The 23339-nt window shown below is 38.7% G+C and overlaps 1 protein-coding gene across 2 annotated transcripts in view; it reads left to right on the top strand.

Annotated features, from left to right (window-relative positions):
- NDC1 (NDC1 transmembrane nucleoporin) overlaps positions 1-23339 on the top strand; it is a 47432-nt gene that overhangs the window by 14236 nt on the left and 9857 nt on the right. Inside the window, exons 7-17 of one of the 2 annotated variants that reach the window (XR_005788581.1) lie at positions 1582-1633; positions 4294-4429; positions 5223-5315; positions 7537-7618; positions 9481-9636; positions 12009-12248; positions 12360-12475; positions 14836-14886; positions 15670-15852; positions 16636-16699; positions 17516-17558. Coding sequence is in view for 1 of the 2 variants with exons in the window: in XM_040470315.1 (XP_040326249.1) it covers positions 1582-1633; positions 4294-4429; positions 5223-5315; positions 7537-7618; positions 9481-9636; positions 12009-12248; positions 12360-12475; positions 14836-14886; positions 16636-16699; positions 17516-17616 (1091 nt within the window). In the remaining variant the exon portion in view is untranslated. Of the gene's footprint in view, positions 1-1581; positions 1634-4293; positions 4430-5222; positions 5316-7536; positions 7619-9480; positions 9637-12008; positions 12249-12359; positions 12476-14835; positions 14887-15669; positions 15853-16635; positions 16700-17515; positions 17617-23339 lie in introns of those variants that run through there. The other variant, XM_040470315.1, reaches the window with a different exon arrangement.

The following is a 23339-nucleotide window of genomic DNA, read 5'->3' as shown; positions in this document are numbered from 1 at the left end:
ATACTGTTTTCAGACTACAGGTTTCCCGCATTATCTGAAAGTGGAGTGTTCCTGGGAAACTTTTTGTAAGCTGAAATGGCACACAGTGAAGAAGCAGTTACTGTTGATTTATATAGAAAGATTAAAAAAATTTTTTTAAATGTTTATTTTTGAGAAGACAGAGTCAGAGTGTGAGCCGGGGAGGGGGCAGAGGGGGGAAACCCAGAATCCAAAGCAGGCTCTAGGCTCTGAGCTGTCAGCGCAGAGCCCGATTCAGGGCTCGAACTCAGGAACCCTGAGATCATGACCTGAGCTGAAGTCAGATGCTCACCTGATTGAGCCATTCAGGCACCCTGATATGGAAAGATTTTTGAGTATCCCAAAATAACCTCTCTTAGGCTTTTCTGATACTTTAGGACGCATCTTGCTAATGGATGCACAAAACAAATTGAGATAAAGCACAGACGCTCACAGACACAGTTCAAAGCTTTGGAGGCTTGATGCTGAGCTGCAGGAAGGAGCCTGGTGGGGCTGCTCTTGCTGCTCAGGGTGTGCTGCCTCTATACAGCAGCTGTTCGGCTTGGTGCAGAACAAATGCTGAATGTTGTTTTCACTTTTCTGCCTTTTTCATAAATTCGGATTTCTTTCAGTTAGAACAAGTGCTAGCGTAGGCCTTTTGTAAAAGTGAAGTGGCATAACATGAACTTTCAAAAAGCAGGGGATATCTGCATAACTTTCTGATCCTACTTTTTTCTATGGAATCATTTTATAGAATTGTTTTTACTGGGTATGGGCTGTTCTGTTGTCCACCTCTTTCATCCTTAGTTTATAGAACCCATTGTTTTACATAGCTCTTACAACTGTCATTCTGATGTTAACATCTTGTTGTTTTTTTATTAACCTACTATCTTCAGCCTGGATGTTTCCCCACCATTGTACATTTGGGCTGACATAGCAGCCGTGTGACTATTTCCGTGGTCAACCATTTCTTCTAGAACTCTGTACATGTTCCATTCAGATTTCATTTCAGATGTTAGCACTTTTCTTTGTTGCACTTGGGTCTTTTTGGCCAGTTTCTTTCAGTTACTCATTTTTATAAAATGTCATGTGGGCTTTTCATAGGAAACAAGGAGGCGACACAATGTTATGCTTTGCTGTCTGTGCCTGAACTGAATAACAGATGTCAGTGACCAATCACAAACAGACTTAGAAAGAAGGGATGTGATTAGTCACAGATTGTGATGTGTTTCCATTATCTACATACTGATTTGTGTACTGAGAAGCTGGAAATATATTCAGTTGCTCACTGTAAACATACCATTGGCAACTGAAATTTGAATTATGCTGTTGGGGGACTAGTGTGATTTAACTAAACCACCACTGAAATATGACTGAAATGTATGCATAATCAGACCTGTGCAAAGCAAGGACTTCCTGTATTTAGAAATTATTCTCTTTTCCTGCCCATTCCTGATCAAACAACCTAGCGTTTTGACCCAGGTCTTAGTGTCTACTTGGTCATCTCATCAACCTCATGTTACAAAGTATGATTAAGATTTATTAACTTTTTATGTTTATAGCATTGTATTTTTTTCCTGTCAGGCCATATTCCCAAAGCTTGGATTAGCACTGCAATGGACCTTCAGATAGATGAGTAAGTGATATATGAAAAGTCTGATTTTTAAATCTGTTAGTTGTTTCCATCATTGTAGGTGTTTACTACTTTCCAGGTATTTTGTTTAGATTTAGCCTTTAAATTTTTAAAGTTGAAAACCAATTGTATTCATTTTGGAATATACCTAGTTCATATAACTCAAAATTCCAGTGTCCTATAAAAGAGTGTACAGTTAAGAATAATCCTTTTGCTCCTGTCTCTAGTCACCAAGGTTCCTCTCCCTGGAAATTAGCAGTGATAATTTGTTTTTTGTTAGATATAGCTTTTATATTATAGAAAAGTAGACTTCTTGAGTTGTATGGGCATACCTCTCTTGTTTTTCTCCTCAGTAATCATTCTCTGCTATTGTGGTAGGTAAGCACAGTGCTATGGTATTGTTTTAACTTTACCACTAAAGAAACCAAAATTGAGCAGGGTCATATGACCAGTTGAAGGTCAATAAGTGATAATCGAGTGGCAGCACTAGGGTGTCTTACTCTGGTTCTTTCCCATGTACTTTGCACATAGATAAGGCTTTAATCTCTATTTGGAAAAAAAGGTAAATTTCTCTATCAGTATTTGTTCTTTTAATTTTTATTATTCTACTGTGAGACTTTTTATATCATGTAGATTTAACTAATAGCATTTTGGGGGGGTGGGGATGTTGACATTTGTAGGTGTTTGAGATATTATGGTTTCTACATTGTGTATTTCAATTTCTAACTTTTTTTTTTTTAATGTTTATGTATTTATTTAGAGAGAGAGAGATAGAGAGCGAGCAGGGGAGGGGCAGAGAGAGAGGGAGACAGAGAATCCCAAGCAGGCTCTGCACTGTCAGCGTGGAGCCTCATGCGGGGCTTGAACACATGAACCGTGAGATCATGACTTAAGCCGAAATCAAGAGTCTGAGCCACCCAGACACCTCTCAGTTTCTAACTTTTAAAAGTTTCTAGGTAAATTTAGTTTTGTCCTCGGTTTAATTGCTAGATAATGAAACCACATGCATGGGTCATGTATTATGTTAGTCCGGATTTTACATTGGGTGTAATGGAAAGAGAAAAATGATAATGACATTTGATTGTAATTGAACATAGTATTTTTTCCCTTCTTTCACTTGAAATACATTTTATTTGTATGGCAGTGTCAAATATCCTGTTCTTAATATATGGCAGATACCTAAAATCTGAAAATAACTTTATTTTCCTAGAAACTGTAAAGCACTATGCTAGACACACCTAACATCAGGTGTTTTAAATGTCAGAATAGCGCTAAGAAAGGAGAGGGGTGTGTGGGTGGCTTAGTCAGTTGAGCGTCCAACTTTGGCTCAGGTCATGATCTCACAGTTCGTAGGTTCGAGCCCCGTGTCAGGCTCTGCTGAAAGCTCAGAGCCTGGAGCCTGCTTTGGATTTTGTGTCTCCCTCTCTCTCTGCCCCTGCCCTGCTCACGTTCTGTCTCACTCTCTCTCAAAAATAAACATTAGAAAAAAAAACAAAAAAACACCTTTTTTTTAAATAAAAAAAAAAAGAAGTAAAAAGAAGAGATTATGGCACCATTGCATGGATGAAGAAATTGAGTGTGGGTTAGGTCAAGCAGTTAAAGGTAATCACAACACACCTAGATGGCAGAGCCAGAGGTTCTAATCCTGTTTTAAAATTACTAGTTGTGTGATTGTAGGATTATGATGACTTTGCTAATTGATCTACTCAAGATTTTGGTAGTGTTCCCTTTATTTGCCTTCTAACAGAGTTTCTTAAATTATTTTTTTTTTAAAGTTTATTGATTTTTGAGAGAGAGAGAGAGAAAGCACCAGCTGGGGAGGGGCAGATAGAGTGGGAGAGAGAGAATCCAAGCAGATTCCTTGTGCTCAACTCAGAGCCCCAATGCGGGGCTCAATCTCACAAACCATGAGATCATGACCTAAGCCAAGATCAAGAGTCAGTCATTTAACCAACTGAGCCACCCAGGTGCCCCTTAAATTATTTTAAAAGTAAAGATTGTGATTTTCTGATAGTGCTATGTGCTCCCAACTATTGTGGAACCGTTTTTTTAGGGTATACAGATAGAGCTGAAATTTGGCCCAGGAGAGGTGCTAGTCCTATTGAATGATTATGTGTCAAGCTACAAAGTAACAGTAAAATTTTACCCAGCTGCTAAGGGTTGGCTTACAGGCTTGGCTCATTCTTTCTCCATAGGAAATGACAGTGAAGATTTGGAGCACAAAAAACTGAGCATAAGTTTAGGTCTCTTCGTTTAAGGCTCCCTTATGTAGTTCGTAAGTAGGTATTAGGGAAAGAATTGTATAGGGTGCAAAAGGAGGGGGGTCTATAGCACCATTATTTATTCATTACAAAAATTTTTTTTTAATTTTTGAGAGAGAGACACAGAGCATGAGTGGGGGAGGGGCAGAAAGCGAGGGAGACACAGAATGTGAAGCAGGCTCCAGGTTCTGAGCTGTCAGCACAGAGCCTGATGTGGGGCTCGAACTCACAAACTGACATCATGACCTGAGCCGAAGTCAGACACTTAACCGACTGAAGCACCCAGGCACCCCCATATCACCATTATTATTAATAAATAAGATTGATTTGTCATTGTGAAGCTGTTGAATGTTGAGATTGTATTTTCCCCATTGGATTAAATAGTAATTTCTGCTTTCATAGGCAGTTTCATAGGCCTCTTGACACTCTGAGTGGCCTCTTGAATCTCTCATTACTCTACCATGTCTGGCTATGTGGTGTCTTTCTTCTGATGACTTGGTATATCTCATGGATACTCTTCAAAATCTTTGCCACAGAGGTTAGTATTGAGTTTTTTGTTAATACATTTGTGTTTTAGAGTGCACGGGTATTTTTAGCAGAGCACTAAGCAGTATGCTATTGTGCCTAAAGCCATTCTGATAAATTGGGTTTTGGTCTCTTTTCTGAGGCTTTACTAGGGATGTATCATTTGTAACCATAATTTTCTGTGTGTGTGTGTGTGTGTGTGTGTGTGTGTGTGTGTGTGTGTGTAAGGAACAGTGTTAGTGTTCTTGATCTTTGGAAACTAAACTGCATGAACTGCTAGTGGAACTTAATTGTGTTTTATCTGTAGTGTAATTCTCATTCCTCTAGTGAGCACATACTAAATGCCTGAATTTTAAATTAGTTTTACATGCTATCGGTATAGCTACTCTGAAAATATTCAATATAAAGCAATAAAATATTTGTTCTTTGAAGGAAAGTCTTAAAATTTGTATAGAAATTATTTTAAATGAATGGGAATTACATTGTCTTTATCATCCAGGTGTTTATCTTAGGAAATGAGTGTTTGTTTTTCAGTTTACCATCTTTGTAGGTTTGTGTTCTTCAGTGGCTTCAGAGAATCTTTGTTACTGGAAGCCAGAGATTTAATAAAATGGGGAGAATAACATTTCAGAAAGTAGTGTGTTTAGGTATATGTAATTTTGATGCAATCCATTATTAAAACACTGAAGATGTTAATTTGGTTGTATTGTTTCCTGTTGTAATAAATTTCACTTAGTGCTAACTTACTGAATAGAGTCAAGAAAATAATCATTTTCATAGTCTTTATATTTGATTATACTTGTTAGGCTCATCTGTTCCCTGTTCAGCCACCATTTTCAGAAGAGTCGGACGAATGCCTCCCGAAGGTCTTAAACAGCAGTCCTCCCCTCATCATAAAGGTGCCTGAGCTATGTGTTTTGTGTCTTCACGCAGTAATCTCGAACCTATTTATGAAATGGACTTAATATTTAGCGTATTTAGATCTATTTTTTGAGGGCCTACAATATTCTAGCACCAGTATTGTAAAACATCAACTACACACTGCATGGAATGCCATTCACTTTCTTAGTTTTCATTCCAAGTGACTAAAATGCAAAGATATATTGCAGTGTGTATGTACAAGCTAAGCTAATTTGTGCAAACTAAACTATACTTAGATTAGACATAAAAATATTTCCTGGCACAAAATACTATGATATACAACCGTATGTGTGCATTAGCTTTTCATAAACTTATAATTATAGCAAAACAAAATACTGTTTTGTTTTATTTATTATGGAGTCGACATGTTCTTACTCATGTACTATTTTTTTAAATTTTTTTTTAATGTTTGTTTATTTTTGAGAGAGAGAGACAGTGTTGAGTGGAGGAGAGGCAGAGAGAGAGGGAGACAGAAGCAGAAGCAGGCTCCAGGCTCTGAGCTGTCAGCACAGAGCCCGACACGGGGCTCGAACTCACAGACCGCGAGATCGTGACCTGAGCCAAAGTCGGACGCTCAAACGACTGAGCCACCCAAGGGCCCCTACTCATGTAGTATTGTTGGTTGTTATGATCAAAGGTAGTGCTTGGTAGGTATGCACATACAATGAGCTGTCTTAAAAGATGAATAATGAGGGGCACCTGGGTGGCTCAGTCGGTTGAGCAACCAAGTTTGGCTCAGGTCATGATCTCGCGGTTTGTGAGTTCGAGCCCTGCATCGGGCTCTGTGCTGACAGCTCAGCCTGGAGCCTGCTTCAAATTCTGTGTCTCCCTCTCTCTCCGCCCCTCCCCTGCTCATGCTCTGTCTCTCTCTGTCTCAAAAATAAATAAAACATTAAAAAAAAAAAGATGAATAATGATAATGATCCTAAATTAAATTTTAATCAAAAGAGTTTAAAGAAGTTCTAACAAATTTACAAATTAAACTAAGAATAAATTGTTTTGATTCAAATTGCATTTTGAAATTTTAAAGTAGATCTATACATAATATGTGTGATCCTGTTAAGAAGTCCTAGTACTTAAAAAATAATTCAAAGAAAATGGAACCCAGAGTTTGGAATACATTCCGAAAAGTTGTAAACGAATAAGAAAATGAACCAGTGAGGTTCTGATTACCGTTAAACATCAATTATGACTAATTTATTAGATATACAAAAATATCAGCTACTCATTTGGTTATTTAACATATCTTTATTTACTGGGTAGGTGTCAGTCATTGCTAGTTGCTGAAGGCATAATAACGAGTAAGATGTAGCAAGCCTAATGGAAAAGGCAGATACACAAAATAATGAAAAGTTATTGTGATAAGTGCAGTGGGAGCCACTTATTCTGCTTGGAACCAAAATAGGAAAGCTTCATAGAAGTGATGGTGTCTTGAATGATGAGTGAACGATTTTGCCAGGAAGCAAAATGAAGATTTTCAGTAAAAAAAAGTTCAACATATGTTGTGTGTCTGCTGTGTGCCAGGCACTGCCTTTGGATGTGGTAGCAAGTAAGATGCTGTCCCTGCCTCAGAGTTTAGTGGGTGGAACCAGTTGAGACAAGTAAACAGGCAGTTACAATAAATTATGTTAAGTGTCATGGTTGAGAGCTGTGTCAGTATATGTTGATGTGGGGGAGGCCTGGGAAGTTCTAGAAGGAAGTGATGTTTTAAGTGTCTCACCATAGAGATGGGAGAGAACACAGAGAGTTTCTTGTAGCTGGAGCCTACAGTGGGTAGGGTAGCTTACAGAGGGTACAGGCAAGACAATTCTGGGAGTCTGGAAAGGAAGATTATGGCCAGCTTGATTGACAAACTGAATTTCCTTCATGAAAAATTTCAGCAATTTCCCCTTACATATAATACTGAGCCCAATTCATAACTAAGATTTCATATAGAAGTTAAAACAATTAGGGGCACCTAGGTGGCTCACTTCATTAAACGTCTGACTTTGGCTCAGGTCATGATCTCGCCGTTTGTGAGTTCACGCCCCACATGGGCCTATTGTCAGTCCAGAGCCTGCTTCAGATTCTCTCTCCCCCCGTCTCTCTCTGTCCCTTTCCTGCTTGCGCATGCGTGTGCATGCGTGCGCGCTCTCAAAAATAAACATTAAAAAAAAAAAGTTAAAACAATTCAATAATGTTTGTTTTTTTCCCTTTTAGTATTTGGCCTTGCAGGACCTGATGTTGCTTTCTCAGTATTCTCCCTCACGAAGACAAGAAGTTTTTAGCCTTAGCCAACCAGGTATTGCTAAAAGTAACAGATATAGGCATGTGTGTGCAGAAGGTGTTCCACTTAAAATTTTTGGTGACAGAGATGTATTTAATAAAATACACAACTGTTGAGTCCATTAAATGAAGTATTGATTTTAATGCACCTAAATGTTTGCATTGCTGTGGTTAGAGGTTATATTTCCAGGAAAGGTATGTTAAAACTTTCTTCAGCATCCTCATTCCTTTACCCTGAAGAAATGATGAGGTAGATTGACAGTTTTAGAGCAGAAGAGTACAGTTTAAGTATCCTCAGAGTTTTCATGTTACAAAGTGTCTTGAAAATCAGGTGGTCTAATTCCCTAGATGGGGGATCTAAGTCTCAGAGAGATTAAGTGGTTTATATACAGTTAATGTCAGAGTTGGAATAAGAAGTTCTGTCATCTGACTCCCAAGTGCAGAGCTCCCTCCTTCTGTCATGTTACTTTGCCTCCCTTTAAAAAAAAGTAAAAAATAACTAGATTTGATGGTGACCGGAGGATGCCCTTGGCAACTCTGAAACACTTTTCCACTGTCAGTTGTTACAAACTCATCAAGACTGCAACTATGCCAGTGCTCTGCCTGTTCCTGGTTGGAAAGCATTCCGGCCTAGCCACCAATGGAGAACAACCTAACCTAGGTAGCTTTTCATCTCTGTAATCAGCTCTTCATTATTTTGCTAAACTTGCCAATTCCCACATTATAAAAGAAACTTTCTATGGTTAAATGTTACATGGAAATGAAATTCAGTTACATAAAAATATAAATGATTGGAGCCACAGTCTCCTTTTAGTAGCATGAAAAATCCAGAGCTGATGCTATAGAAAATTAACTAGCAGTTCTTTTTTTGTCAGACTTAGGTTCACTTAGGAATTCTGTATGCATTAAATATTTTCACCAGATATTCCAGTGAACTGTAACAAGGTGACATGTTCTCTGCTAGAGAACTTACATTCTAGGGCATATTATTAAAATTTCCCTGGACAATCACATAGTTGCTTAGTGGTTCTGAGTGACAGCAGTACAAAACATTCTGGGACCTACTGATGAAGTATTTTGTTTGCTTGGAGGTTAAGTGGTATTCCTCTTGAGCTGTAGATGGGGGAAATGTTTAAGGGGGGCTCTAAATGAAGACAGAAAGGTTATTTGGCACCCAGAATGGGAAACAAATTTTCAGGGGACTCCTTGGCTATTCTCAACATAGAAAGTAGCATGGTTGATTTTTATGTGGCAGCTGTGGGAGAGAAAGGTCTTAGGAAATGAAAAGATAATGAGAGTAAGGGAATTTTTACAAAATTGTGGATCGTAGTAGTTTCAGTTAGATAATAACAGATATGTGTATAAAATATGATCATTAGGAATAACATGTCATTCCTACAGACATAATAAGAAATAGGGGCCATTGTAAATGAAAATGTAAGGAAGCTTAGTGGGCCAGACACAAGTTTATGGGTCACTGGGGGCCGTGGGGCACATCTCATGAGACATGCCTGTATTCATTGTCTTCGTCTTCAGTCTGTTCAGTGCTGGTAGGGAAGTAACTCTAGTCTTTTTCACTCACACCATCCTCTAGTATTTGGCTTTATTTTAGCAACCAATTTGGCAGGTTTTTTGTTTTTTCTTTTTTAATGGTAAGATGGCAAGTTTTCGCTTGTAGACTTTTTGGAAAATTATTTCATACAAATATTTATTGAACTCCTTCTGTGTAGATGGCAGTGGTGTAAATAGTAGCTTAGTCGCGGCAAGTGGACCTTCATGCAAAGTGTAATGTAGTGTTTCTTGCAGAGTTTTCTCCTCACTTTGAGAGGAGACTCTAAGATTATGTACATTTTAAAAGCTGGTTTTTTGACCCCTTAGGTGGACATCCCCACAATTGGACAGCCATTTCAAGGGAGTGTTTGAGTCTTTTAAATGATATGACTCAGAAACTGGTTCTGTATCAAGAAGCAGCTGCTACGAATGGGAGAATGGTGTCCTCATATTCTGTGGAGCCTAAGAAATCGAATTTTCCAGGTAATGCCTGTACTAGTGAGAGAGGGCAAAGTACATACATTTTGTTTCCTAAGAAAGATGATGGTAGTTAATCTAAGGATATGTGTACATGAGTGTGAAGGAGTTTTAGGGAAATCCTAAATTTTTAGGGAAAATTGATCTCATAAGTGGGATATTGTACTGAACCAAGAAGAAGGCCTGAGTATCATTGTAGATTGAAGAAATTAAGTCTGGTGTGCTGATGGTGTTAAGAAAGTTAACTGTGGCTCATCAAATAGAAGGAAGTGTCAGCTTCCTCAGGTACAAAGCCAGGTGAAGCTTTACAGATAGTACTGGTGCAGTATCCCAGACACAAAAAGTCGCTGGCCAATGCCCAGAGAAGAGTAACTGTGTGACTGAGTGATTTCATGGTGGGGGCATCGCATTCATGGTTTTCAGAGAGCTTGATAGAATGTTTGAAAGATGAAAGCCGAGGGGAAGAAGTACAGTGGAGGAACCTAGGCTATTTGACCAAATTCCTTATGTCAAAAAATGCCAAGGAACGTAAGACTAACGAACGGACTTAATGTTCACCTGCCTTCTGGAGCCAGGCCTTTAATGAAAATGGGCAAAACTGGCTGGGTGAGGACTGTGGTAAACCTGAGAGCACTGGCTTCATCTGTAGGGGAAGCTGTGGGTTAGCTTCGGTTCATTGTTCCCATGTGGGAATTTGGACCCAGTATCTGAACTTCTGTGTGCCCCCCCACCCATCCCTACTTTTAAGAGAAGCCTGAAATCTGAAAATATTTTGGGTGAAATTTTCCACTTTTTTAATTTTATTTATTTTGAGAGAGAGAGTGCATTGTTGTGAATGGGGGCTGCGGGGAGGGACAGAGTGAGAGGGAGACAGAGAATTCCAAGCAGACTCCATGCTGTGAGCACAGAGCCTGATTCAGGGCTCGATCTAACAAACCATGAGATGGTGACCTGAGCTGAAATCAAGAGTTGGATGCTTAACCAACTGAGCTATCACAGGTGCCCTGAAATTTTCCACTTTTTAAATGTTGGTAACTAATTTTGATATTTACAAAATCACTACATGGGTCACAGTAAACATCATGATTCTGAGGGGGTCATAGACCAAAATCAGAGATTACAAATGGAAAACAATTTAGGTAAGATCGTGAATGTCAGATTTTAAAAGATTCTAGTGTTTCACTTGTTCTCCACATTCAGATTAGCATTTATTTATTCAACAAATATTTATTGAATGCTTAGTATATGCCAGGCAATGTGCTAGAAATCAGAGAACCAAAGATGAAGCACTCTTGGAACTGATCTTTTAGTGGGAGGCCCACAAATAATTACAAGACAATGGAATTGGTAAAAAAAAGAAGTCTGTCACAGATTCTGAATGGGTAGGATGATTGTTGATAACAAAAGGAGGCCTGGCATATATAGTTTATATTTTGTAGCAATATGGAGCCATTAGAGAATTTTGAATAGGCTAATTAATTATATCAAATTAGCATGTTAGATCAATGCAGTCCCAGGTTAGGAGGGAATCATGGGGGTGACCAAATAGGAATTATTCATTATTTTAAATTGTTGTCACATCCCATTGCTCAGTCAGTATTTCACATTTTGTAGAACTTAAAAACCCCAGTCTCAATTTTTAAATTGATTCTTCAAATATTTCCAATTAGCACTAACTTTAAAAAGTCATTCAAAAAAGTTTGGCACTTTAAATGTTTGATGTTTTATGGTGGTTTTATTAAGAAGCTAGAACACCAATGTAATCTATTTGTCTTTGTGCCTTGCACTGGAGTGGCTGGAAAAATATTCCTTTGTTTCTGTACAATGGAATTTATAAATTGGTGATTATAAGATAAATTTTGAAGAAAGTGTTTATAGATCATATTTGTAGATAATCCTGGGCAAATTCATCTCTGGTGTGACTTCTGTTAACTTGAAAAAATTCTGTGGAAAATGGGTAAGTGTGCATTTATCAGTACATTTCACAATACAAATTTGTTGTAGCCAAGTAATAGCTGTAGTAGGAGCTTGCAGTAACACTGAACACATTCTAGTGCAGTAACTGAGGTTGTTGCCATTTAAAAATAAAATAGAAATTGATAGGTTCGTTCAAAACAGCGTAGGTTTAGAGAAACTGACCTTGAAGGTGAAGATCTTCTCTGGGGGGAGAAAACAAGGGAAGCTGCACCAGTCTGACCGAAGATGTAGAACACCCCCGTGAGTGGTCGCTGAGTTGCTGTCATAAAAGCTGGATGTTGAGAGTGTAAACATACATGGAAACAAGCTATTGAACTTTGGGTAAATGCATTAACCCAAAAACTGAGATGTGTAAAATTTGTTCAGGCTGCCTGTTCAGCACTGGCTCTGTTCTTTTACAGAAGAAACTACTTTTCAGACCCCGAGATCTAGCCAGATGCCTCGGTCTTCAGTGCCACCATTAGTTAAGATGTCACTGTTTTCCTCAAAATTGTCTACTCCTGATGTGGCAAGTCCCCTCGGAACCCCGTTTGGTTCTAGTGTAGTGAATCGGATGGCTGGAATTTTTGATGTAAATACCTGCTATGGGTCACCTCAGAGTTCTCAGCTGATAAGAAGAGGGCCAAGATTATGGACTTCTGGTGAGGGTTGTTTTTTAAAGTTTGAAATGTCATAGTTGTAGAGAATCCGATATCCTAAGTTTTCACTTTCTTGATTTTGTTTTGTTTTTTGTTTTTTGTTTTTTTATTTAGATCAGCAAATGCCTGAATTTTCTAATCCTTCTCCATCTACCTGTGTTGGTGCGGAGGGTAAGACAGCAAGACAGCCTAGCATGATTTATTCATGGATTCAGAATAAACGTGAACAGGTAGGATGATATGGTTATAGGATTTATATTTGCACGTAACATTGAGAGCATCAGGAATCTCACAACAGTAACCCATCAGGGATAATTAGGACTTTTCTTGATGCTTCATGTATTAAGTTGACCCAAATGAAATTGCCAGTATTTGGTGGGCTTTGAGCTATATAAATTGTAATTTCTTATGACTGAGACTAATACAATGCCTTTGATCTGTGAATTCTTTCGTTTAATGAATATTTACAAAGTTCTTTATATATGCTGGGTGTGGTTTTAGGCACTGGGAAAACAGCAAACAAAAGTCCCTGACCATATGTTTATATTCTAGTGAGGGGAAATAGATGAGCAAGCAAATGTATTAAACCATGTCTCTCTGAATTTAAAAAAAAAAAAAAAAAAAGTATTGTGAGACTTATTTCATATGCTATTAAGAAAAAAAGTTGCCATGACATGCTGTCAATTGTTAAGACGTGTCCCAATATGTTATACTCAAAGTATGAAAAATATGTGTCTTAAAGGGGAAGAAATTTGATGTCTTAAGTGCTGTATAGGAAAATAGAGCCATTAAAGGAAGTCTCCTTGATAAGTTGATACTTGATTAGAGACCCTGAAAGAAAGGCAGTGAACAGACAAATGCAAAGGTCCTCAGGTGGGGGTGTGCTTGATTTGTGTGAGGAACAGCATGGACACTAGTAGGTGGTGATGAAGTCGGAGAGGCAGCAGGCACCCAGAGCTCATCAGGCACATTAGTTATTGTGAAAACTGACATTTTCTCTGAGTGAGATGGAAAGCCACAGGATGATTTTGTCCACAAGAATGACGTGATGTAACCTTACATTTTGAAAGTGCTGCTTTAGCTGTTGTGTTGAGACTACGTTCTCAGATGGCAGGAGTAGAAGCAGAGAGACAGTTGTAAAGCTGTTGAAGTAACGTAGTGGGAGAGGATGGTGTCTGTGATCAGGGTGCTTGTGGTGGAGATGTTCGATGTGATCAAGGTCTGGATGTATTTTGAAAGTAGGTGTGATAATCCTATCTTACTGATAAGCAAGATAAACCTTGCTTGCTGTTTGGTTGTGTGTGAAAGAGAGAGACAGTGTTGACTTTCAAGTTTTTGGCTTGAGGATCTGAAATAATATAGTTGCAATTTATGGAGTAAATTTAACTGATTTGAAGAGATTTGGTAGAGATGAGGTAGGGAAATTATGAGTTTTATTTACGTCCATTTTGAGGTGTTTATTAGACAACCAATTGAAAATACTGAGTAAGAACTGAGATGTATATCCAAAGCGTAGGGGTAAGTTCTGGGCTAGAAATACAAATTTGGAAGTCATCAGAGTATAGACAGTATTTAAAGCCATGAGACTCCCATGAAAAAATGCTTTGGGAGTGGATACAGAAGAAAAGACATGTAAAAACTGGACTCTGCAATGACTAAAGAGGTCTGAGAGATGAGGAGGAATAGCAAAGGAGACCAAGACCAAGTAACTATTGAGGTGAGAAGAGAACCAAGAAAAGGGGAAGTAAATGCCACATGCTGCCGATACGTAGCCTGAGATCCACACTAGGAATGAACTATTGTGCTAGAAATGTGGAAGTCATTGAGTCCTTGTCCAGCTATTGGGTGGAGCCTTGGGGATGAATGCCTGATTGGATGGGTCCAGGAGAGATGGGAGGAATTGCCGGCCACAAGAAAAGCTGGATCTTTCAAGGAGTTTTCCTATAAGTGGTACAGAGAAATGGGGTAATTAATAGCGGGAAGGAGTTGAGGGGTCAAGGAAGGGTTTTCTATTTTAAGATGGGAGGAATAACATCTATTTTGACGGAATGATTGATTAATAGAGAGGGACTATAGGCATTATACAAACTTCAGGATCCCATTTGCCCTACCTGTCGTAAGTACCGCCGTATTGTGAATTCCCTTTCAAGTCAGTTGGGGTATATAGCTTTCAGCTTAATACTAAGAACATTGTTTCCCATGTAAATATCAACTAATAGAAAACAATTTCATGTCTTAAGATTTTTTGTTGTTGTCTAAGGAAACATTCTTTTTTAGTATTAAGAAGTTAAAGGGCAAGACAGTTGTCAAGAATTGAGTAAGAAAATATCACCAGAACCAATTCAGATTCCTTTTATTGTGGGGTTAGACATGTGTACTTGAGAATGCAGTTTAGGTGAGATGGCCCATCTTAGTTTTCAAGTTTATAATACGAAGGTATTTACTTATGTGGTTTACTATAACTATTCTCTGTAAGATATGAAGTGTTTCATTTAATGTAGTGTCAGGGAGAAACTGGGGATGTGTTAACATTATGTTTGAATAGATTTGAAAACTTACATGTGTTAATTCTTCCTTCTTTCCAACTCAGGTTAAGAATTTCTTATCAAAACGGGTGCTGATAATGTATTTTTTCAGTAAGGTAAGAATATGTAGTTACAGCATTGGGAATGGGGGGAGAGGAAATGCAACGAAATGAAGTACCAGACTAGATTTGACTTCTAAATGTTTAGTTCGATCCTAGGAAGCTTGGCGTAGTGCTCTGGTAAACCTCCATGTTAGTAGTTGCCCTAGACCCCCACCTCACCTCAGTAGCTTCCCAAGGCTTGACTGCAGTTGGCCTCCCGAGTCTCCTGGCTGAGGACAGCTTTGTGCTCATATTCAGCCTCTTCCTGCGGAGTGATCAAATCCATGGCGATCTTTCATGGCTCATTGTCCTGCCAAAATATTTGTGGCCAATTTGGTATTCAGAAGAGAGATGACTGGATTAGATTATACATGTTACGCTTGCGTGGGATAAAAAGTTGTGATTCAGGCCACAAATGAAATGACGTTCCACCTTGTCCGTCTGCCGCCCCAGCTGCCGCAGGAGAGTAACTCTGAATTGCAGAAGCGAAAGAGTCGATCCTATTTCACTGACTACAGCTGTTGCATGTTAATCCTTTGATAAGCAAAACTTCTGCCCATATGTAGGGGAAAGAATTTTTGTTTTGTGTTAGCTATTTAAATCTAACTTCTTTCATTCTGAAGATACTGCAGTATTAGCTAATGTTGTACTTTGTTAAAGTGAAAAGTTTGCACTGGCATACGTTATTCATTTTCATTCTGTGGGGAGAGAGATCTGAGTAACTCTGATGGAACATAGGCACACACAAGAAAAGAATCATTTCAAGTGCTTGAAACTTTTTTCTCGCTTTGGTGGCAGGGAAGATCCACCCAACTAGCAATTACCTTTACCAAACAGAATCTACCTCAGGCTCTCCATTAGAGCTTTGGGAAAACTATCAGCCCCCCCGAGGAAGGTGTCCTGTCTTCCACCAAGAGGAAGAGGGGTTGTCCGAAGTTTTACTTCAGAAGGATGGGAAGAGAACTCACCTTTGTGTCTTATGTATGCCATGTTCTTTTCTCTTAAGTTCCCTCATTTAATTCTAACAGCATTCCTGTCAGATGTCTTTCTGCCCTCATTTTACAGATAAGGAAACCTGAGGCTCAGGGGGGTGGGGGGGTCAAGTAGCTAGTCTAAGGGCATATAGCCAGTAAGTGGCAGAGCAGATGCTGAACGAGATCTCCTTTTCCCTTGGAAGTGAACGTCTACTTTTGATTTTGATTTTGCAAGTGGATCTATTTTAAGATGAGGAGTTGTAGACACTGCCGTTGGATGTTGAAAAATGTAACGTGCTAGTGTATTTAATAGGCTTTGTTGGGCATTACCAAAGCCAGCATTTGTTAAAATGCTCCATACTATTTGACCTTGCTGTATTAAAGAAGGTTGGATGGTGTTTCTTTGGAGTGGGGCTAAGGGTAGACAATTTAAGAGTGGGTAATATGTATTTAGGCGTTCTCAGGTTTTGACGCCTGAGCATTAGGTGTCCTGAGCATTTGTAACCATTGTCTCAGGTGATCTGTATACCAATCTGAGGTGGGTTGAGTGTATGTAACTCTTATTTTAAGTGGGAAACTGAGACACATAGAGATTTAGAGATTGGGCAAGAGTCACACAATAAGTTGGTGATAGACTGCTTTATTGCAGTGAAATATTGTGTAAGAATTTCAGATTTTAATTCTTGAGAGGCAGCTGTGAATTTTGTACTGTTACAGCTACGTAGTTGATAGATGACATAAGAGTTATTGCCCAGGGGAACTTATTGAAATGTTTTTATTGTATTTGTAGCACCCAGAGGCATCTATTCAGGCTGTTTTTTCAGATGCCCAAATGCATATTTGGGCATTAGAAGGTAAGCAACCTCAGTGAACTACGATTCTGATTTTCATTATCAGTTAAATACTGAAGTATAATCCATGAAAGGTCAGTTCTAGACTCTGATATCAGTCTTTGCATTTTTAGATACATTTTTATATCTTTGTTTTATATGGGTCATTTTTCTTTCTTAGATACTTAGGTGTGCTTTAATTTGGGCAGAAAATTTCCTTAATATAGAAGCAGAGAAACTGAGCCTGGGATTCTTACCTATCTTTTTCTGCTTCAGAAAACTGCAGCAATTAATAGATTGTTTTCAACTGTCAACTTATGTTGACCTAACATTTAACATTTTAACGTATTTAAGTTGAATTTCATATTTAGCTTTAGTTTAACGTATTTAACTTTAACTTCATATTTAGCTTGAATATGAAAATTTAGTTGTTAAAGAACTGTTTTTTGTTTTTTTGTTCTTATCTCCTAGATACTGCCTTCTCAATGCTTAAATAATACTTCCTCAGAGAGCCCTTTCCTGAGCACCCTAATGAAAGTGCCCTCAATAGCGGTCACTCTTTTCCTTTATCCTGCTTTGGTTTTCTTTCTACCAGTCATCACTACCAGACACAATATCATTTAAAAACTTTTCTTCCTACTAGAATGTAGAGACTCCTCTTTTTCAGGACTGGTGTAGTGAGGACCTTTTCAGTGCATGTTCCAATCTTTTGCGCATTTTTCTAGCGTAATACCCTCCTCCTCTATTTCAAGTTCTTTAGATACTCAGGATATTAATCCCTTCTCGATAGATGTATTGTCAGTAGATTTGCCTAATTTTTTTTTCTCTTTTCTTCTTGAGGTCTGTCTCACTTAGTAGCAGCATCATTCACCGAAGATAGATTTGGAGTTGTCCAGACTACACTACCAGCTATTCTTAACACTTTGTTGACGCTGCAAGAGGTAGGCAGTGTGTGGGTTGCCGGGAGGTAGACGGTCATGTTTTTCCCTGCTTCCCAGGTTTTTCAGTTTGTTTCTCACGTGTCACATTTATTGAGTAACAAAACATATGTTGGAAGTTAAAATGTCGTACTGTTCTCACCCATGGGAAATTCTAATCTAAGAGACTAGGAAGAGAAACTTCTAATTCATTTGTAAATAATAATTTTATAGAAACAGAAAAAGGAAGTCACTAAACTTCTGGTATTAATCAGATTACTTAGAGTATTAGAATTCTGTTCAGGGGCGCCTGGGTGGCGCAGTCGGATAAGCGTCCGACTTCAGCCAGGTCACGATCTCGCGGTCCGTGAGTTCGAGCCCCGCGTCAGGCTCTGGGCTGATGGCTCGGAGCCTGGAGCCTGTTTCCGATTCTGTGTCTCCCTCTCTCTCTGCCCCTCGCCCGTTCATGCTCTGTCTCTCTCTGTCCCAAAAATAAATAAAGGTTGAAAAAAAAAAAAAAAGAAAAAGAATTCTGTTCAGTGATATAAATTTGGATCCTTACACATCTTGTAGCTACTAAAAATAACCTGTAGTTAAATTATCCTTGCAGATAAATGTTACCTATTGGCCAGATCCCTTGCTGCCAGGCTGGGTGAACAGTTTCAAAGTAGTAGGACTTTTTAGTCCTAGACTTAAAGACAGAAAGATAAAACATATGCTTCTTGCTTCTGAATAGGCTGCCTTTCCTCATTTCATGTTGGGTGGTGTGTTTTACGCTGTCTTGGCATTGTCATTGTACGCCAGGTGACAGATGCAAACACTGAGTGCCAGAAGCATTTCCAGGTGGGAGCTGGGTTGTGCAGTAGGTGTTCCGGAGGAGTGGTGTTGAAGTAGGCTCAAAGAACGATTGGTGCATCTGTGCAAGAACGTCTTGGGAGGGAATGTAAGATACGAGAAGAAAACATGCTTTGCCGTTCTTTTCTTCCACTCTCAATTTATTTTGCCTGTTACAAAGTCTTAGACATCAGAGCCAATGATTCTTTTTTTTTTCCTTTGAGTTCTTTTTGTGCCCACTTTCTCACGAATGTGTTTTGAGACGTGTGTACATGTGTATAGTTTTATTATTTGTGCTCTTTTCCCAGATACCTTTCTCTAAAGAAATCATTTCCTAGTATTTCCCCACAACTTCTAGTATTTGGCTTGCCTGACAACACAGTAGGATACCCAGGATTTGGGCGTGTATTTTTTTTTTTTAAATGTTTATTTATTTTTGACAGAGAGAGAGAGAGAGAGACACAGCATGAGCAAGGGAGGGGCAGAGAGAGAGGGAGACACAGAATCCCAAGCAGGTTCCAGGCTCTGAGCTGTCAGCAGAGAGCCTGACATGGGGCTCGAACTCACAAACCACGAGATCATGACCTGAGCTGAAGTCAGATGCCCAACTGACTGAGCCGCCCAGGCATCCCCTTTTTTTTAAATTAAAAAAAAATTTTTTTCTTAATGTTTTTTTTTTTTAATGTGGGCGTATCTTTAACACACATAGCATTGTTTGTTTTTTATCACTCGGGCGGTGTAGTTTACAATAAAATAACAATAACAGTACAGTGCTTTGTAGTCTACAGAGCGATTACTTACCATGTTTTGTTTTTTTTCATTTAGGAAGACTTAGTTTTAAATTCTCTAACTACCAAACTTCTGGGGTCGTTAAAGTATATTTTTTATTTAAAATAGTTATTATTCAAGTATAATTACCATACAGTGTTATTAGTTTAAGGTGTACAACATAATGATTCAGCAGTTCTGTTTGTTGCTTAGTGCTCATGCGGTAAGTGTACTTTTAACCCCCCTCACCTATTTCACCCTTCCCCCCACCCATCTCCCCTTTGGTAACCACCAGTTTGTTCACTACAGTTAAGAGTCTGGGTGTTTTTGTTTGTTTGTCTCTTTTTTCTTTGTTTGTTTCTTACACCTAACCTTACACCCATCAGAATGGCTAAAATAAAAAAACACCAAGAAGTAAGTGTTGGTGCGGATGTGGAGAAAAGGAACCCTCCCTCATGCATTATTGGTGGGAATGCAAACTGCTACAAACTGCGGAAGACAGTATGGAGGTTCCTCAAAAAATTAAAAATAGAACTACCCTATGATCTAATAATTCCACTACCAGGTGTTTACTCACAGAAAATGAAAACAGTAACTTGGAAAGATACGTGCACCCCTGTGCTTATTGCAGCATTACTTACAACAGCCAAGATAATGGAAGCAACCCAAGTGTGTCCATCCATAGATGAATGGATAAAGAAGATGTGCGGGGGGGACACACACACAATGAAATATTACTCAGCCATAAAGAAGAATGAGATCTTGCTATTTGCAACCACATGGATAGATCCAGAGGGTATTATGCTAAGTGAAATAAGTCGATTAGGGGCACCTGGGTGGCTTAGTCAGTTGAGCGTCCGACTCTTGATTTCAGCTCAGGTTATGATTCCAGGGTGGTGGGACTGAGCCCCACATCGGGCTCCATGCTGAGTGTGGTACCTCCTTGGGATTCTCTCTCCCTCTGTCTCTGCTCCTCTCCCCAGCTCACTCACACACTCTCTCTCTTAAAAAGTAAGAAAAGAGAAATAAGTTAGAAAAAGACAAATACCATACAATTTCACTCATACCATTATTATTATTATTATTATTTTTATTTTTATATTTTTTGGTCCTCATAACTATCTTGTGAAGGAAGTAGGATGGAGGTATTTTAGGCCTATTTTAGAGATGAGGGAGGCTAGCTTCAGGTCTCGCTCACAAGTCTCAGGTGGCAGAGCTGGAACTTGAACCTGAGCTGTTTGCAGGGCATTAGCAGTGTAGAACTGTGGGTTTGAAGGCTCAGAGACACTTGACCAATATTCTTTTATAAGTCGCAGTTCATTTTTTGTTCCTCTAGAATCCTCTACTGCTCTACCTAACGTTTGTGTGGTATTCCAAAGAAATGATTTTTCTTTAAAATTTTAACAACTAAGGTTAGAATAAGGGCTGTTGTACATGATTGTATCTGTCTCAAAAAGGCTACTATCTTTTGGTATGACTTAAGATTATGCTCAGTAAATGGTCAAGTCAGATTTGAAAAACAGGCTTTCGGACTCCTAGTCCTTTGCCTCTGTGAGGGCTTGGAGGGTTATGTATCTCCTAACCTTTCCTGAGATAGAATGGCAGTATGTTAGATGGACCAAAGTGCAAGATCTAGAATCAATCCCACTTGTGTCTGAGTCCTAGCTCCTACTACTTCCTAGCTGTGCAACCTTAGAAATACATTTACCATATTTCATTGAGTCTAAGATATCATTAATTAGAAGATACATCTCCATTTCAGGAATTTTAAAATGGCGGGGCGGGGGAGTGCATTGTATAACCAGTGAAAATAGTAATCTCTAAACATCAGTTTCTGTATCTGGAAAATGGAGATAGTAATAGTAGTACTTACCTCATGGGGATGTGAACGATGAATGAGATCAGTACTCAGGATGCCTGTGCCATATTAAGTACCCAACAAATGTAAGCTTTTATTACTTCGTTATTATTTCCATGTTGTATGACAGAATTCTTACAGTGTACAGGAGAAAACATCTTTCAAGATTAAAAAAAAGTATTGCTATCACTACTGTAAGCAAGCAGTCTAAGAGACATAGTGTCAGACAGATGCCCAGTTCAAGTCCAGGCTCTTGTACTTTCTGAATGATCAAGGGTAATTTATTAAACATCTGTCAGGTTAGAGTCTTCATCTTTAAAACAGAAATAGTACCTTGCAGGGTTATTATGAGGGTTCGAGATAAAATCTGTATACAGAGTCTAGAGTGGTGTCCTAAGTTATCAATTGCCTGACAATAATCAAACAGTTACCATGTGCTAAGATACAGAATAGAGAAAGACAGACATGGTTCCAGCCCTCTAGTTTACAGAGTATAAAACAGATAATCTATGAATAATTAACTACAATTGTAATAAGTGCCACAATGTACAGAAATGTAGAATGATCAGAGAACATAAAACAGGTATGCAATAAATAACAAATGAACATTAAATGAAATGCTTGTGATGTCAGCATGGTGTCTTTGTTAGCAAATTATTTTAATATTTAAATGAGGTAACATATATAAAGCAGTTAAACTCCGTGCCTGGCGCACAATAACTGCCATCAGTAAATTTAGCTATCAGCATCATCTAAGAGTATCATTTTGTAGCTGTGGTTTTTGCCAGGGGCAGTTTTGTTTCCCAGGAAACTTTGGGCGATGTCTGGAGATATTTTGATTGTCACAGATAGAGGGGAATGCTACTGGCATCCTTTGTGGAGGCCAGGGATGCTGCTAAACAGCCCATAATGCGCAAAGCGGCCCCCACAACTGAGTATTACCCAGTCCAAGATGTCAGTAGTGCTGAGGTTGAGAAACTCTGCTCTGTAGTCATGATTACATTTAACAGAGTCTGGTGTTCTCCTTGCCATTTGTTTGGGACTCTGGCTTTCGTGGAATAAACCTCTATTTTAACTAGGTTATGAGTAAGATCCTTGAGATGAGGCGCTTTCAAAGCTCTGCACGGTGGACAATTTGTTAATGACACTGACAGATAAATAGTCACAGGAGAGCAACGAGCGTTTTCTCTTTATTCGGCTTTTGTGCATATACAGTGCATATAAATATAAATGGGCCAAAAGTGCCTATTTTCATAGTATAGCCCTTTTTCAGGCTTCTATAAGGGCTAACGTAAGGCCTTTTGGGGATTTTTCATTTTTACTGAAGAGTATATTGTTTAGTGGTGTACTCTACTCACTGTTTACCCTTTTCGTTGTTTGGGATAATTCTTAACTGGATATTTGAGATCCCAGTTGTGTAATCTCAATCTTCAGGCCAGAAACCATGTGTAGTGCATAAAATGAGTGCTCAATAGATACTTGTTTAACCTCACAGCTGATTAAGTACTTCGGTTCTAACTATGGCATACATCACTAAATACTATAAACTGGTGTTTCCTAGATTGAAGTTATTCATGTGCTACTTCCATAGTTTTTGCTGTCATTGTTTATTACCACATGTTATTGCCATAATTTTAGTCCTATTTGCCACCTGAACTATTATCTACTTATTTAGTATTTTAAGTCGTTCGTTATAAGCTTAATTAATTCATTAATTTGGATTTTATTTTTAAGTGATTTCTATACCTAACATGGGGCTTGAACTCACAACCCTGAGATCAAGAGTCTCATGCTCTCCCAACTGAGTCAGCCAGGTACCCCTAACTTAAATTTATTTAAAAGGAAATTTTGTATCACTTTTGTAAAAGGAAAACTAGCTTGAATTGCTACAAATAGAACATAGGTGCACAGTTCCTTATCTCAAACCTTAGGATATATTTCAAAATTCAGATTTTTTTGGATCTTAAAAATATAACATTGTATATATATCCTAGATTACAAAATACTCCTATTGGAATCTGAGGCAGAATCCCCTTAATCAGATACATTAATACTTTTCTGCAGTGAAATATCTGGGTCTTCATATTAAGTAAATAAAGACTGTAAATAGCCTGTGTCAGCTCAGGTCAGGTTTTACTGCCAGATGAAGTCAGGTCAGCTTTTGCCACCAACAGTTAGAAAAGTTTTGGGGCGCCTGGGTGGCGCAGTCGGTTAAGCGTCCGACTTCAGCCAGGTCACGATCTCGCGGTTTGTGAGTTCGAGCCCCGTGTCAGGCTCTGGGCTGATG

This window comes from Herpailurus yagouaroundi, unplaced genomic scaffold, assembly GCF_014898765.1.
Source record: "Herpailurus yagouaroundi ecotype Mexico unplaced genomic scaffold, PumYag 77, whole genome shotgun sequence".
NCBI lineage: Eukaryota > Metazoa > Chordata > Mammalia > Carnivora > Felidae > Herpailurus > Herpailurus yagouaroundi.
Note: the sequence above shows the minus strand (reverse complement) of the source record. Positions and strands in the feature narration are given on the sequence as shown.